The sequence below is a fragment of the Prunus mume genome, linkage group LG3 (genome assembly GCF_029339155.1).
Source record: "Prunus mume cultivar Tortuosa linkage group LG3, ASM2933915v1, whole genome shotgun sequence".
Lineage (NCBI taxonomy): Eukaryota > Viridiplantae > Streptophyta > Magnoliopsida > Rosales > Rosaceae > Prunus > Prunus mume.
Window position 1 is genome coordinate 10,758,102 of NC_142700.1, and position 14,890 is coordinate 10,772,991.

The 14,890-nt window shown below is 43.4% G+C and overlaps 1 protein-coding gene, 1 long non-coding RNA gene and 1 pseudogene across 4 annotated transcripts; 2 read left to right on the forward strand and 1 right to left on the reverse strand.

Annotated features, from left to right (window-relative positions):
- Positions 1 to 980: 980 nt before the first annotated feature.
- LOC103325924 (G-type lectin S-receptor-like serine/threonine-protein kinase SD1-1) lies at positions 981 to 4,098 on the reverse strand. 2 transcript variants are annotated; one of them, XM_089047686.1, is made up of 7 exons: positions 3,602 to 4,098; positions 3,147 to 3,284; positions 2,346 to 2,491; positions 2,058 to 2,268; positions 1,739 to 1,976; positions 1,507 to 1,657; positions 981 to 1,320 (listed from the first exon to the last, which is right to left on the reverse strand). In XM_089047686.1, exons 1-7 carry the CDS (start codon positions 3,618 to 3,620, stop codon positions 1,027 to 1,029), a joined length of 1,197 nt encoding a protein of 398 aa, XP_088903812.1. In that variant the 5' UTR covers positions 3,621 to 4,098; the 3' UTR covers positions 981 to 1,026. The 2 variants fall into 2 exon arrangements, with proteins under 2 accessions (XP_088903812.1, XP_088903813.1); XM_089047687.1 differs by having other exon boundaries at positions 1,111 to 1,241.
- Positions 4,099 to 8,015: 3,917 nt separating this feature from the next.
- Positions 8,016 to 8,737, forward strand: LOC148918722 (uncharacterized). The gene is made up of 3 exons (XR_016124928.1): positions 8,016 to 8,185; positions 8,272 to 8,323; positions 8,441 to 8,737. It is a non-coding gene; the product is annotated as an uncharacterized LOC148918722 (long non-coding RNA).
- Positions 8,738 to 11,077: 2,340 nt separating this feature from the next.
- Positions 11,078 to 14,818, forward strand: LOC103325879 (pentatricopeptide repeat-containing protein At1g20230 pseudogene; annotated as a pseudogene). The gene has a single exon (XR_016124927.1). The product of XR_016124927.1 is annotated as a pentatricopeptide repeat-containing protein At1g20230 pseudogene (transcript).
- Positions 14,819 to 14,890: the final 72 nt, after the last annotated feature.

Genomic DNA, 14,890 nt, shown 5'->3' on the forward strand with positions numbered 1-14,890 from the left:
TTAGAACTCTTTCCAAAGTCACTTGTAAACTTGAAGTTTCTCCCTACAAATTATAACCCAGGATGCAAAAGCCATTTGAAAACAATAAAATAGCATGCTTTCAAAGCTATCCATCAATGTCTTTCACCTCACCCGAGCCTTAGGTTCACGGTAACCCCGCCTATTTACGACAGTGCCATGTCACTTGTTCGACTAAATTCCCGAACCAAACCGGCATGGCCATAGACCGTGTTAATATTAGCCCTGACACTGGTGCGACATGAATGCATACCAAGCTTTTACGTTTCAATCGGTTTTCAAAGGCATGAGTCAGCCTCTTTGGTGTTCCTCTTGCCTCTCCTCCCTCCTATGTTTTCATCTTTTATTGTTATCATTTGTTCACTGTAACAATAGAAAAGTGACTGGCAACTGACCAGCCAATTGGGAAAAACCCAAAAGTGATAACCTGTGGAAAACCCCATAACACAACAATGCATATGAGGAACAACCATTTGGGCTGCCATTTGAATTCAACAAACATGAAATTACAAGTCTCTCACGTTTTTAACAATTCACACTTTTTCTGCTTGTTGGTTGACAGTTTTGAACACTTCTATGTATACCTTGGGGAGTAAGAACATAATTAAGTTTTTTTTTGGGGGGAAAGATATTGTATTTAACAAATATCATAAAATGTGCCCGTCACTATGTCAATCGATAACCATAATAGTTTATCCCACAACCCAGACCAGTAACGTGCATCAGGACTGGAAGTAGAATCTTAAATTTTGTTAAATAATTAAGTTAAATACATGGCAAAGCACACCCCTTAAATTTTCTTCAACCCAACAACCCCAAATCCTTTCTTTGTTGTGCAGTAGAAACTGTTCCAAGCAAACTTATAATTCAATCACATCTTTTCTTGGCATACTATGAATAATCTTCATGTCATTGTTTTCTATCAGACTACAAAGGTTGTAGACAACCTGCCCAAATGCAATTTTGTGAATGGTAGACAGAAGCATGAACAAGCACCAGAATGATGATCTACCGAGCCTCTATTATTGTAATGGAAGTATTTGCTGAACACCGGCGTGTACTTAAGTATGATTCAGGGACACTTCGCTCGGTGTAAAAACCAGGCTGCTTTGGTGGAGGCAAGGTAACATCACTGCTCAACATTAGAACCACCGATGACATGCTTGGTCTATCTTCAGGTACTCTTTGCACACATAACAGCGCCACATGAAGACACCTTAACACTTCAGATATGGTGCACGAATCACGTAATATCTTATCAATCAGTTCCAATGGTTTATCTTCAATCCATAGTATCCATGCCTTAAAGAATTGAAACATATACAATATGTTAACTGGGTGGCATGTAATTGGAGCATTGCTACATCAACCCTCTATACTGTTATATGGCATGTCATTGAAAGAAGGAGGTGCTGAGAAGATTACACCGTCTAATTCGCTAGGTTCTTCAAAGTAAAATGATAGTACTTATTAATGCTTTGTACTCACATGTCCAAGAAGGTTAAGGTGGTGATCTGGGTTAGAAAATCCCCTGTTCTTTTGCCTACTCAACATCTCTAGCAGTATTACTCCGAAGCTAAAGACATCAGATTTCATCGAGAAAATTCCATCTACTGCATATTCGGGAGACATGTAACCACTGCACCATCAAAATAAGTTGAGTAAGAATTTCAACAAAAACAACACAATGTAAAATGTAAACCATAGAAAATATACTTACTACGTTCCAACCACTCTTTTTGTATTACCCCGACTTTGATCAGTACCAAATGTTTTAGCGAGGCCGAAGTCTGAAATCTTAGGGTTCATATTATCATCAAGCAGGATATTGCTAGCTTTCAAGTCTCTATGGATAATTCTCAATCTAGAGTCTTGGTGAAGATAAAGAAGCCCTCTAGCAATTCCACCAATAATGTGGAAGCATGTAGCCCAGTCGAGCAACTTTTGTCCCTCATGATCTGAAGAAATTTTGATCCTATTAAGTCAATGCACCATTGAATCCTTGCAGAATAACATTAAAGATGGTGGGAGGACCATACCAAAAATAAAGAAGTCCAAGCTTCTGTTGGTCATGAATTCATATATCAAAATTTTTTCATCTTCTTGAATGCAACAACCCAAAAGCTTTACAAGATTGCGATGTTGAAGGCCAGCTATCAGCATAGCTTCATTTTTGAACTCCCTCAGTCCTTGTCCGGAATCCTTTGAAAGCCTTTTCACTGCAATTTCTTTCCCTCCTATCAATGTACCCTATGGATCATCATTTAGAAAAGTCTTAAAACTTGTATCACAGAATAGCTCACTTTAGTTGCATAAATTTATGTTACCTTGTACACAGGTCCAAAGCCACCTTCTCCCACCTTGTTACTGCTTGAAAACTCATTAGTGGCATTAGCTACGGTGGTCAAGTTTAATAGTGGTAATCCCATGTCTTCTCCAAGGCAATCTTTTCTGCAATCCATGCTTCTGACTCCTGAAATTGGGTGGGAGATTTCTTCAGCATGGATAAATGTAAGAATTCTCTTGGTTAATCAATTGATCAAATCACAACATGCCATGTGTGCCAATGTAATTGGTAATTTGCTTAGGGAGCTGATTTTCTCACTCCTCTTTTCTCCACTTACACTCCTTTTTTCTTTTTAATACTTTTTAATCAATTTTGTTCTTTCTCTTTCCTATTCTATCCTTACCCTACATTAATTTCTGTTTTACTTCACTTTTATATTATTTCTTTTTCTTTATACTTAATTTTTCAACTTACACTCCGTTTTCAGTATTATAGGAAGAAAAAAAAACTTAATTTCTTACTCGATTAAAGGAAAAAAAATACTGAAAATGAAGTGCAAGTTGGAAAATTAAGTATAAAGAAAAAGAACTAATATAAAAGTGAAGTAAAATGAAATTAATGTAGGGTAAGGAATGAGAAAGAACAAAATTGATTAAAAATTATTAAAAAGCAAAAGGGAGTGTAAGTGGGGAAATCATATCCCTTTGCTTAACCCTAAACCAAATCTTGGAACACAAGAAAATCACACACTACCTAAATTAGATACTAACAACTTTATCTAATGCATATATCAATCCAATCATGCATTCGAAAGAATCAGGGTCCGCATTGAGATATTTACCTTGACTTCTGAGTTTCTTCTTCCGTCTATACAATATCAAGCCAATTATTAAAGTTCCCAAAAGAAAAGGTGTAGAGCTGATGAGAAGAATTCCAGGTAGCTTTTTCTTGTTGAACTTGCTCTTTTTTTCAATTTGATCTGAAATATCATAATTGAAACAAAATTTTAATGCAATTCGGTAAGCAATTTCTCATGTTGCAGATGAAGCAGCAAGGCCAACTGAGGAAATAACTACCATTGTGGTTTTCATGTCGTTTGGCCTTTGATTATGGACCTAGATCAATAATTTTAAACATGTTGCTTCTAACTGATGCCCCCATCAAACACACTTCCAAAAGCAAAACATAACAAGTAGACAAAACCTCATTCCCTTAACGTCTAAATATATTGTGATAATGTTATCCACTGTTGGATAGAAAAATAAAAATAAGATTAAATAAAAGTTTAAGAGCTACCAAGTTCTGAAGCTGCCATCCGTATTTAGAGGTCTTGACCACAACCGGGAGTGAATTCCCTTATGTCAATGAGCTTGCCAAACCATAGCAAGCAGCCAGTTCCTCCCTCCCTGATATCTAAATTTGCATATCCCGTACATGAGCAGTTGTTCAAACATAATCCCTTGCATTCCTTGAGGCTCATGCTTTTATCAAACCATGAGGAAGATGTGTCTGGCAATTTAACCCCAGTGTACTTTAGGAAGCCACCTCCAGAGCTGCAAGCCAATGGAATCTTTCGAACACACCCGTCAGACCAATATCCTGAATTCCAATCTTTTGGAGATTTTGGTACAAATCCCTTCAAGCACGCACATAAGGGAGAGACATTCATATTGCAACTAGCATATGCACCACACAAAGCATAATTTTCACACCGATCTGCTTGAAATGTGGAGGAAAGTTCCCAACTATGTGTTTGGTGCACCCATGTTAATCGCTGCACAATCCCTGATGGATTCTGTTGATGCTCAAATTGGTTAGGCCAAGAATGAGTCCAACTTAGTGATGATGAGTGATGGATGATGGATGAAGGTGAGGACCTTAAGCATGTATGTAAAGACTTGGGCAAGCGATAAATGTAAAGAAGACAAGATATACGTGGTTCACCCTTAATGAATGGGCTACGTCCACGGAGAAGTGTGTTCTCATTATAATAGTGTATGATTACATTTGTACATTGGGTTGGACCCAAATATAAAGATGACAAGTGAGATGCCTAGGTCAGGGATCTAGAAGAGAGTCCCCGGCTCTAGGGTCTAGCTTTGAGACCCGGATCCTCTTCTAAGTGGAGAGAAGAAGTCCCCTTTTCACATGATACTACTCCCTATTTATAAGGAGGTGAAAGTGGGAGGTTTGCATAGAATTTCGATGTGGGACTTTTGCAAGTCACTGTGGTGGTGACACATGTCACGGTGTTGATGCTCTTGGAGCTGTTGCTTTGATGCCGGATATGCTCGGTTGATTATGGTGTAAACAGTAGTCCCCCAAGTTCGCGGTCAAGAAGTAACTTCTGGGTTGGGAACTTGTTAAATTTTGTGTAATCATGACTGAGCATTCCAGGTTCAGTGGGAGCCGTAGGGCGTTCCCTAGTCCCCCAAGTTGGCAAGCTAGAAGTTGCATCAACACTTGGAAGGTATTGTGGCTATATGAGCTTCTACTGCTGTTGGTAGCTAGGTACCTGGGCATTTGGCGAGAAAGCGGGTGCGGGCTCTGTGGAGTTGAGCATTAGCAGAGGCCGGGGCCTTGAAGTTTTGTGAGCTAGGCCTTGGCAAGGTGATAAAAGGAAGGATAAGAGCTGGGTCCATGGGGCTTTGGCTAAGGCTAAGGTAGGCTGGACCCAATGAATCTTAGTCAATTTATTGAAGCTGGGCCTTCCACAAGGGGAGAAATGGGTGAGACCTTTCTTGTTTCAATGCTCCTTGCCGTTCGGCAATGTTTTTTTTTTTTCGAATGGCCATGTGGTATGGGCTTTAACAGCATTCGGTAGAGAGAGGCCCGATGTAATAATGGGGCTAGGTCCGTGAGAGATCATGAGCACATCTTGAGTTTGTTGTGGCCCTTTAGTGAGCACCGGTTTTGGAGTTGGGCCTTCAACATTTCAGCAGGTTTGCAGATTTGCATCACTGGGCTTGGCATAAAAGAGTGGGCCGTGAGTTTAGTTGTGAGGCCTTGTTTAGAGTAAGGTGCTAGGTTTAGATGAGGATTGGTGTGCCTCCTTTATTTTTTAGAACTTGCGTTCGGCAACCTTGGAAGAGGGATGGGCTCTTTCACGTTGAGGAAGAAGTGGGCTGGGTATTTTGATTGCACTTCTAAGGGTTTACGGTTGGACTCAGGAGTTTGGGTTGGTGTTGGCAAGTTGTTTGAGATCTTGTGCGCACGGGCTGGGACTCGGGAGTTTTGGTGAAGCTAGGCTTTGTTGCCGTGCCAGTTTCGTCCGTCGAGGAGTCTTCCGTCGTTTACCACGACCCTTCTTTGAGCAGCAAGGTTGAATAAACTGTTGTAGTTTCGTGGTGGCCTTGGTGATTATCGGGAAAGTTGGCGGGGCCTTTTCCGGGTGGCAGAGGCTTAGAAACCGTAGGTTGCTAGAGAGATTAGGCAAAACCGTAGTGTCGGGTTCGGCAAAGTGGACAGGCAAGTAAGTTGGGTTGTGAGAGTCTTAGCTTGATTTTGCTTGGAGTTTTGGGAAGATTTACCCGGCCGTGGAGTTTGGACAAGGTGAGAGATTTTTAGGAAGCCTCCGTTTGATTACTGCGGAGCTGCCGTTCAGCGAGTTCCATTAATTTTTTGTCTTGATTTTGTTGTTGTTGTGGTTGTTTGGAATTCTCGAACAGCACCACCCATGAGTCAAGTGGGGATCGGGTTGGCACCACCCCTTGCCGTTCGGCAAGGGTGTCTTGATAAATTTTGAAGGTGTTTTCTGTTGTGCTTTGAGCCTTTTTGCGGTGTAGGTTGGAGCTTGAGGTCTTCTTGTGGTTTGGTGAGCCATAGGTGGTGGTGTTTTGTGTGCTTGGGGAGAAAAATTTGAAAAGTAAGGAGCCGGGCTCTTTAAGCTTGTGCACAGGTGGGACATAGGAAGTTGTTTTTCAGTTATTGGCAAAGACACAGGGTCAAAAGGCTGGGCCTTTTGTGGAGGCCTGAAGTGTGAGGTCCTCCGTATGGTAGGTTGCATAAGTTTTAGATAAGAAGTTGGAGTGTTTGGAGCAGCCTAAGGCCTCAGAATTTTTATACAAGGAGCTGGGCTTTTGGTTGGCCAAGGTGGGCTAGTTTGAATTGTGGTGAGCCATGCAAACCATGCAAAGTTCTTTTTTTTGGTCTTAATGATGGTTACCTTGGTGATATCCTAGCAATTCGTGGTGGGCCTCGGAGAGTGGTGAGCCTTCCCCAAAACTTTCATGCTCCTTGCCGTTGGCAAGGAAGCCAAGCCTCTTTTTGTTTTTGGAGGGAGAATAGTTGTGATCCTTCCCAAAAGTTTCATGGGTGTTGCCGTTCGGCAAGGAAGCCAAGACAGTTTAGGCTTGGCTTGGAATTCAAGGGTCTTGGCAGTCGGGGGTGGGCCTCCAATGCTTTAGTAGTGGGGTTGGGCCATTGGGGCACGAAATGAAGGGCTGGGCTCTAGTTGGCTTCGGCAAGGTTGCATGGAGCTAGGCCTTGATGGAGCTTTGGTAAGGCATTTGGAGCCGGGTTCCAAAGGTTGGGCCGTTATCAAATGGCCAGCGTTCGGGAGGAGGAGCTGAGCATGTTACTATTGTCTTCTGATCGGTAGAAGCATCTTTGAAGGTATATTGTGAGCCTTGAGGTTGCATCACAGGCTGGGCCTTTTGTGTAAAGGCAGGGCTCAGAGATTTGAGCCATTAAAGCTTGCGAGTTCTCTTGGCGAGTGAGTGCGGAACCAAGTGGTGCGAAGAGTTGGAGGTCATTGTCTTGATATCTTGGTTGGAAGGCTGCAGAGCTTGGCCTCTTGGATCGGAGTTGCTTCCATTAGCCAAGGCTCAACCATTGCCCGAGCAGCAAGGGTTCATTAGGATTTTGAGAGGTGCTTCAAATTTTGGGGGTGGTGAGGCACATTCAGACTTGGGCGGGCCCTTGGTGAGAACAAGTTTTTGATGAGCCTATTTAGTTACTGCAGACCTTGCCGTTGGCGAGTCGGTTCGAGTTCAATGTGGTGATTTGACCTTCTTTTGATGTCTAGCGAGTGCAGGCTCGCCTTGGCAAGGAGAGATCGGGAGCTAGGTGTTCAAGCTTTGGGAGGAGAGTGCCTTGGAGCTAGTCCTTCGGCAAGTATGTATACTTCTGATTTTTGTGAGCTCCCATTGGTTATGCATAGACCTTGCCGTTCGGCAAGGACCTTATGAGCAAGCTTGGGCACTACAGCGTCGGTAAGTGACTGTGCAAGGCTAAGACTTTGCGACCCCGGGATTGTTTGTTCACGGCAAGGCCAGCTGGAATATATTGTGATATGGTTTCCTTGGCGAGGTTTGTCGTGGATTTGGAGCTAAAGGAACTCGGCGGTGGAGAGTCATCGAGAATCGGGTTGACTTTGTGCAGGCTGAGCCATCGGACCTTTGGCAAGGTGGGCTTTGTGGTGGATTGGACCTTTGGCGGATGAGTGGGCAATTTTGTGGGTTCCGTAGGAGGTTACATTTTAGGAAAAAGCTTCTTGCCGTTCGGGAGTTGTTTTGCAAGGTTGAGGTTTCCAATTTGAAGTTGGGTTGGAGCGGGAGGTGACCGTATTCCGATGTTTGGGTGTCTGAGCAAATTGTGTTTGCGTAGACCCTTAGTTGGTGGGTGTCGAGGCAAATTGGTGAGCCTTGATGTGTCTGAGAGGCTTGGTTCGATTACAAATCTCTAGTTTTGCAGGTCTAGAGCAGTTGTTCTTGAGCGCTTGGCCAGGCCCTCAGTAAGAACACATTTTGTGAACCCTTATTTTAGCTTTGATATATGTGTTGTTTTGCGGTTGATGCCTTCGGCAGGAGCACTTGGCTGGGTGGTGAGGCTAGGTCATTGTGACATTTCACGGAGCCGGGCCGTTGAAGATTCGGCAAGGTATTTGAGCTCCCCTTTTGTTTGCTCAACCCTTGCCATGGGCTAAAATTGTTTATTTGATTTTGATTGTTTCGGTTTTGAGCAAGATCTTGGAAGAAGGATTGGAGTTGGGCTTCTGCTACCTTGGCTCGGGTCGAGGTGAGTATTTTGTGAAGCTTCCACAACTTCTTGCTCCACCCTTGCCGTTCGGCAAGGGTGTCCTGATCAAAAATTCAGTTTCTTGTTTTGTGATTAGCAGTGGGTGATACTTTGCAGACTTTTGCAAGGGTGGTGAGAGCTGGGCCCTTGTGTGACTTGGTACAGGCCCTTGGAGACTCGTCGAAGTTAGGAAGCACCTGAAGTTTGGCTATTAGGGCAGATTCGATAGGGCCAGAGTCAATAAAGCTTCGGTATGGGAGCTTTAGGCATAGTGAAAAATTTTGTTGAGTCCCCCGTGCCTTTTGCCCGATTCTTGTTATGCAGGAAGGCGGTTTGAAAATTCGATTCGATTTGTGACGTTTGATGTTTGTGGTCCAGTGTTTGGTAAGAGAAAGTTGCCTTTGTTAGAACACTGAGGGCTGGGCTTTGTCAAGCCTTGGAGCGGGCGGCTTTGGTGTGGCTTGTGCATGAAGACGCAATTTGGTGGGCGTTACGCAGCAATGGGTGGCTGTTCAGTTTTGCTCAATAAGAGATGTCGATATGGAATCAGCAGTTGGTGATGCCTGAATAAAGGTGCCAATATGGAATTGCCATGGGTGTCTTGAAAAGTTCTTACTGCATGGAGAATTTTGGCATTGAAATCCTCGGACTTGGACTTGGTTGGGTATCAATTTTGAGTTTGGCTTCATATTGGAGAGATGTTGCGATGTGGCGTACAGAGGCTTGTCTCCTTATCACGTCTGGCTTGCCAATTACCCAGAGTGGGTGTTCTTATGAGTTGGGTCTGTACCCATAAAATGAGTATTTGGTTATTCACCGATTGTAAAATATGACATAAAATATGTTAAGATAATAAAATATGCATATTGCCAATAGATGCCAACCCATAGAAGTAGAAGTCACATGGGTGTACCAATATATTTAATGAAATATGCATCTCCTAAAAATTAAATAATAATAGGAAGATAAGAAATATTGCACTTATCCCTTGGAAGTGAATCACATGGCCTTTTGGATTGGCATAATGGCTTCTCTCTGGCCATGCAAGCCATGTAAAGTGACATTCTTGGTGAATTGGACAGTGAACCACGTGGGCTTCCCATTGGATTTAAACGGTGGATGGCCTCATGATTTAGCAACTTGGTGGGCTTGAGGTTGTTCCTTCTTTCGAGAGGCTGGGCCCTTGGAGCTAAGGCACGGCGTAAGCTTAGCTGTGGCCTTTGGAGTTGGTCCAATCAGTACTTTGTCAAGGCAAAGTGTTATGGCATTGATTGGAGCTGGGCCTTGTAAAGGTAAGGAGGATTAAGTTTGTGAGCCTCCCAAATATCTTTCATGAGCCTTGTCGTTGGCTAGCTTGTGCCGAAGGCAACACAAAGCTTAGTGTCGTAAGGCGATGCGGCTAGACACGGGGTGCAGAAGGTGACATAAAGCTTGCGTGTCATAAGACAATGTGACTAGGCATGATGGTGCCAAAGGCGACACAAGATGTGGCAAGGCACGGGGGGTACCGAAGGCAACACAAAGCTTACGTGTGCGCCGGGCAGTGTGGCTGGGCACGAAGGTCTTGGAGGCAACACAAAGCTGCGTGTCGCAAGGCAATGTGACTAGGCATGATGGTGCGAAGGCAACACAAAGCTTCGTGTCGCAAGGTAATGTGGTACAGCACGAAGGTGCAAGGCAACACAAAGCTGCGTGTCGCGAGAGCAATACGACTAGGCGGGAGTGCCGAAGGCAACACAAAGCTTGCATGTCGCGAGAGCGATGCGGCTAGGCACGCGAGTGCCGAAGGCAACACAAAGCTTGCATGTCGCAAGGCAATGTGGCGCGCGAAGGTCTTGGAGGCAACACAAAGCTGCGTGTCGCGAGCGATGTGGCTAAACGCGATGATGCCGAAAGCGACACAAGGCTCGCATGTCGCAAAGGCGATATGATTAGGCGCGAGGGTGCGGAGGCAACACAAAGCTTGCATGTCGCAAGGCAATGTGGCTAAAGGCACGGAGGTGCTAAAGGCAACACAAAGCTTGCATTGTGACAAGGCATTGTGGCTAGGCATGAGCAGCGGCCGGTTGATGGCTGGGTGCCTAAGGCATCGCTTCGCACCAGATTGATGGCTGGGTCTTGAAGGCATCGCACAACCTATATGATGAAGATTGTATGGGTGCCGAAGGGCCTTTGAGGAAGGGAGAAACGACATAAGCCTTTCGTATCAATTCCCACAGACGGCGCCAAACTGTTGATGCTCAAATTGGTTAGGCCAAGAATGAGTCCAACTTAGTGATGATGAGTGATGGATGATGGATGAAGGTGAGGACCTTAAGCATGTATGTAAAGACTTGGGCAAGCGATAAATGTAAAGAAGACAAGATATCGTGGTTCACCCTTGAATGAATGGGCTCGTCCACGGAGAAGTGTGTTCTCATTATAATAGTGTATGATTACATTTGTACATTGGGTTGGACCCAAATATAAAGATGACAAGTGAGATGCCTAGGTCAGGGATCCAGAAGAGAGTCCCCGGCTCTAGGGTCTAGCTTTGAGACCCGGATCCTCTTCTAAGTGGAGAGAAGAAGTCCCCTTTTCACATGATACTACTCCCTATTTATAAGGAGGTGAAAGTGGGAGGTTTGCATAGAATTTCGATGTGGGACTTTTGCAAGTCACTGTGGTGGTGACACATGTCACGGTGTTGATGCTCTTGGAGCTGTTGCTTTGATGCCGGATATGCTCGGTTGATTATGGTGTAAACATGCTGTAAAATGAAGGCCGTTCCATGAGCCTGCCGAAGCCACTATCTTAGCTCCTTTCACAACAACAGCTTGTGGGAAACCACGATGATCTATCCGTAACGAAAACTCTCCTGGAGCAGGATCGTCTGTGCTCCTCCAAGACGAGACGTACCTCTCTAAACCAGTAACTAAGTCCCAACCAAGCTTCATTTCTGGTAGGAATGTGTCACAAAGATAATCAAAACTCTGCCACAAAAAGTTAACAGGGTTGGTTTCATTTCCATCTTTCACAACAAGATTTCCTGAATCCAGGAGTTGTGATACTGGATTCCCTGCAGTTCTTGATGTATTGGATGACCATACAATGCTGTTTGAGCTATTGAGAAGGACTAGAACTCCTTGCTAGTGACATTCAAAACTCCAGAAGTATCGCCAAGTGGTGTTTCTCTGTTGGCTACCCATACAACTGCCTCAGTATCAACACTGTACCATATTCCCAAGTATCGACCATTTGATTTACCAGGGCTAAAGAATCCCAGTTGAAAGATTCCACCTGCGGAAACTAGACTTTCACCGTCTCTAATATATCGATTTGGAGTAATTGTGTCTAGTGCTGTTGGAGTGGAGATTCTTAAGAAGGGAAATAACAAGTAGCACACAAAAATGCTTCTCAAGGCTTGCATTGTATACTCGTATCCAAAAAAATTAGCACAGGACTTCTCTAGAAGATGGAAGAACCAAAAACTAGAAGTAAAACATGTTCTTATACTGATAAAAACTTTATGCGTATAGTTGTGAGACTTTCCTTAATTGACCCGAATCCTTGGTTTGGAAAGTTGGTCACTCTGCAAGAAACTCATGGATATGGACCATGAGGAGATACGATATATAAGGCCTTTTCACATGTCGAATGAAAAGACCTGGAAACTCACACATGACAAATACATGTCTCCCAACTTATGTTTCAGAAGTCGCATTTTTCGGTTAACATGTTGTATTTGACCTTTCCAACCGCAAAAAGAGTCAAAGACAGCCACCATGTGTGCATGTGGAAATATAACATTGGTTTTCCTGATCCTGTTTCACGTTTCTGTCACATTGGTTTTCTTGCTATGGTATAATTAAGGCAGAAATTAACATTTTTTGTCAACCAATTATGATGAAGATGTAGGTTTAGGCCACACTAAAAATATTATATAAAAAAAGACCACACTGAAATAAAATTAACAAAAAGTCATCGTCCGGATATTTACCTGTCCTGGGGCGAAGAAACCAAACTTTTCAAGTTTGTCCCTATAAATTAGAAGAAGATGCAAAACGCCGTTGAAACATTAAGATCAAATGCTTTCTAAGCTACCCGCCAACGTCCCATCTCACCTGAGCCTTCGGTTCTTGAAAATTTACTGCAATTCCGGCGATTTACAACGTGCCCGTCACTTGTTCGACCAAATTCCCCATCCAGACCTCCGTGCATGGACCGTGCTAATTTCAGGCCACACGCGACATGGGTTTCCAAAGGAATCTATAAAGCTTTACACTTCATTGAGAGGTCGGCACATTGTTCCCGATAATCTTCTTCTTCTCTCGGTTGCTAAGGCGTGCGCGTCTTTAGGTGATCTCAGAAATGCTAAAGAACTTCATGATGAAGCAATCCGATTTGGGTTTCATTCAGATATCGCTTTGGGTAATGCCATGGTTGATATGTTTGGAAAATGTAAATACGTTGATGGGGCAAGGCAGGTATTTGATGACATGACGGCCAAAGATGTGGTTTCATGGACGTCTTTGTGTTCTTGTTACGTAAACTGTGGGCTGCCTAGAGAAGGTTTGGGGGCGTTTCGGGAGATGGGTTTGAATGGAGTGAGACCCAATGCGGTGACTGTGTCTTCAATCCTGCCTGCTTGCTCAGAATTGAAAGATTTGAATTTGGGCAGAGAGATTCATGGGTTTGTGGTCAAACATGCAATGGAAGAGAACGTATTTGTTAGCAGCGCACTTGTCAACATCTATGCTAGTTGTCTGAGCATTAAACAAGCTCAAATGGTGTTTGATATGATGCCTCAACGAGATGTTGTGTCCTGGAATGTACTTCTAACAGCGTATTTCTCGAATAGAGATTGCGAAAAAGGTATAGCTCTGTTTTGTAGGATGAGAAGGAAGGCGTTAAATTGGATGGTGCTTCTTGGAATGCTGTTATTGGTGGGTGCCTCAATAATGGGCAAACTGAACAGGCACTGAAAATGCTTGGACAAATGCAAGAATCAGGATGTAAGCCCAATCAGATAACAATTACTAGCTTGTTACCAGCTTGCAAAGATTTGGAGAGCTTGAGAGCAGGCAAAGAGGTTCATAGTTACATCTTTAGAAATTGTTTGATGGAGGACTTGGCAACCACAACAGCTCTAGTTTTCATGTATGCAAAATGTGGTGAGTTGGAACTTTCGAGGAGGGTCTTTGATATGATGCCAAGAAGGGATACAGTTGCTTGGAATACAATGATCATTGCAAACTCGATGCATGGGAATGGAGAAGAAGCCGTGCTGCTGTTCAGAAAAATGTTAGACTCTGGGGTGAAGCCAAATTCTGTTACCTTTACTGGTGTTTTGTGTGGTTGTAGCCATTCGCGGCTGGTTGACGAAGGCATCATGGTTTTTGATTCAATGAGGAGGGATCACTCAGTAGAACCCGATGCAGATCATTATTCCTGCATGGTTGATGTACTTAGCCGTGCCGGTCACCTAGAAGAGGCATATCAGTTCATACAGAGAATGCCAATGGAACCTACACCTGGTGCTTGGGGAGCATTGCTTGGTGCCTGTAGAGTGCATAAAAATGTGGACTTAGCGAAAATTGCAGCAAACAGGCTGTTTGAGATTGAACCCGATAACCCTGGTAACTATGTATTATTGTCCAACATTTTAGTTACTGCCAAAAAATGGGAAGAAGCTTCAGAAACTAGGAAGTTGATGAGAGACAGAGGAGTGACAAAAACACCAGGTTGTTCTTGGGTTCAGCTGAGAAATAGAGTCTACTCTTTTGTTGCTGGTGACAGGAGCAATGAACGTAGCGAGGAGATATACAAGTTTTTGGTTGAGATGGGTGAGAAGATGAGATTGGCAGGGTATGTGCCCAACACGGATTTTGTTCTGCAAGATGTGGATCAAGAGGAGAAAGTGGGGATCCTTTGCAACCACAGTGAGAAGCTTGCTGTTGCTTTTGGGATACTCAATTTGAATGGTGAATCGACAATTCGGGTATTTAAGAACTTGAGGATATGTGGGGACTGCCATAATGCCATCAAGTTTATGGCCAAGATTGTTGGTGTGCAGATTATAGTCCGAGATTCGTTGAGGTTTCACCATTTCAAAGATGGAGATTGTTCTTGCAGAGAATTTTGGTGATTGTCAGTATCCAGGTTACTGTGTTGAATGATGTAAATCAATTGGAGGGCGTGGATGGATGTGTGGACTGACTTATAAGTAAGACTGAAAATTTTCAGCACCACTAGAAGCCAACATAAGGTTAGTGAATTAAGATTAATCATTACCTGTGTTGGCTAGTCAAGATTATTCAAAACTTGATACGGATCTGCAAATGACATGTTCTTCTAACACAAATGTAATGATGTCGGATTACTGTATGCACGAATCATTCAATTCCGACAAGATAATCATGCTTGTGTTGGTAGAAGAAAATTATCCTTGTTTTTGGGAATGTCTCCATTTCTTGATATAATCTATTTCGTGGTATAATCCACTTTGTGGGAAGAGGTATAAGTTCGAAACTCACGTTATTGTTTATTAACAAAACAAGTGAGTCAACTCAAACACAATACGATAAA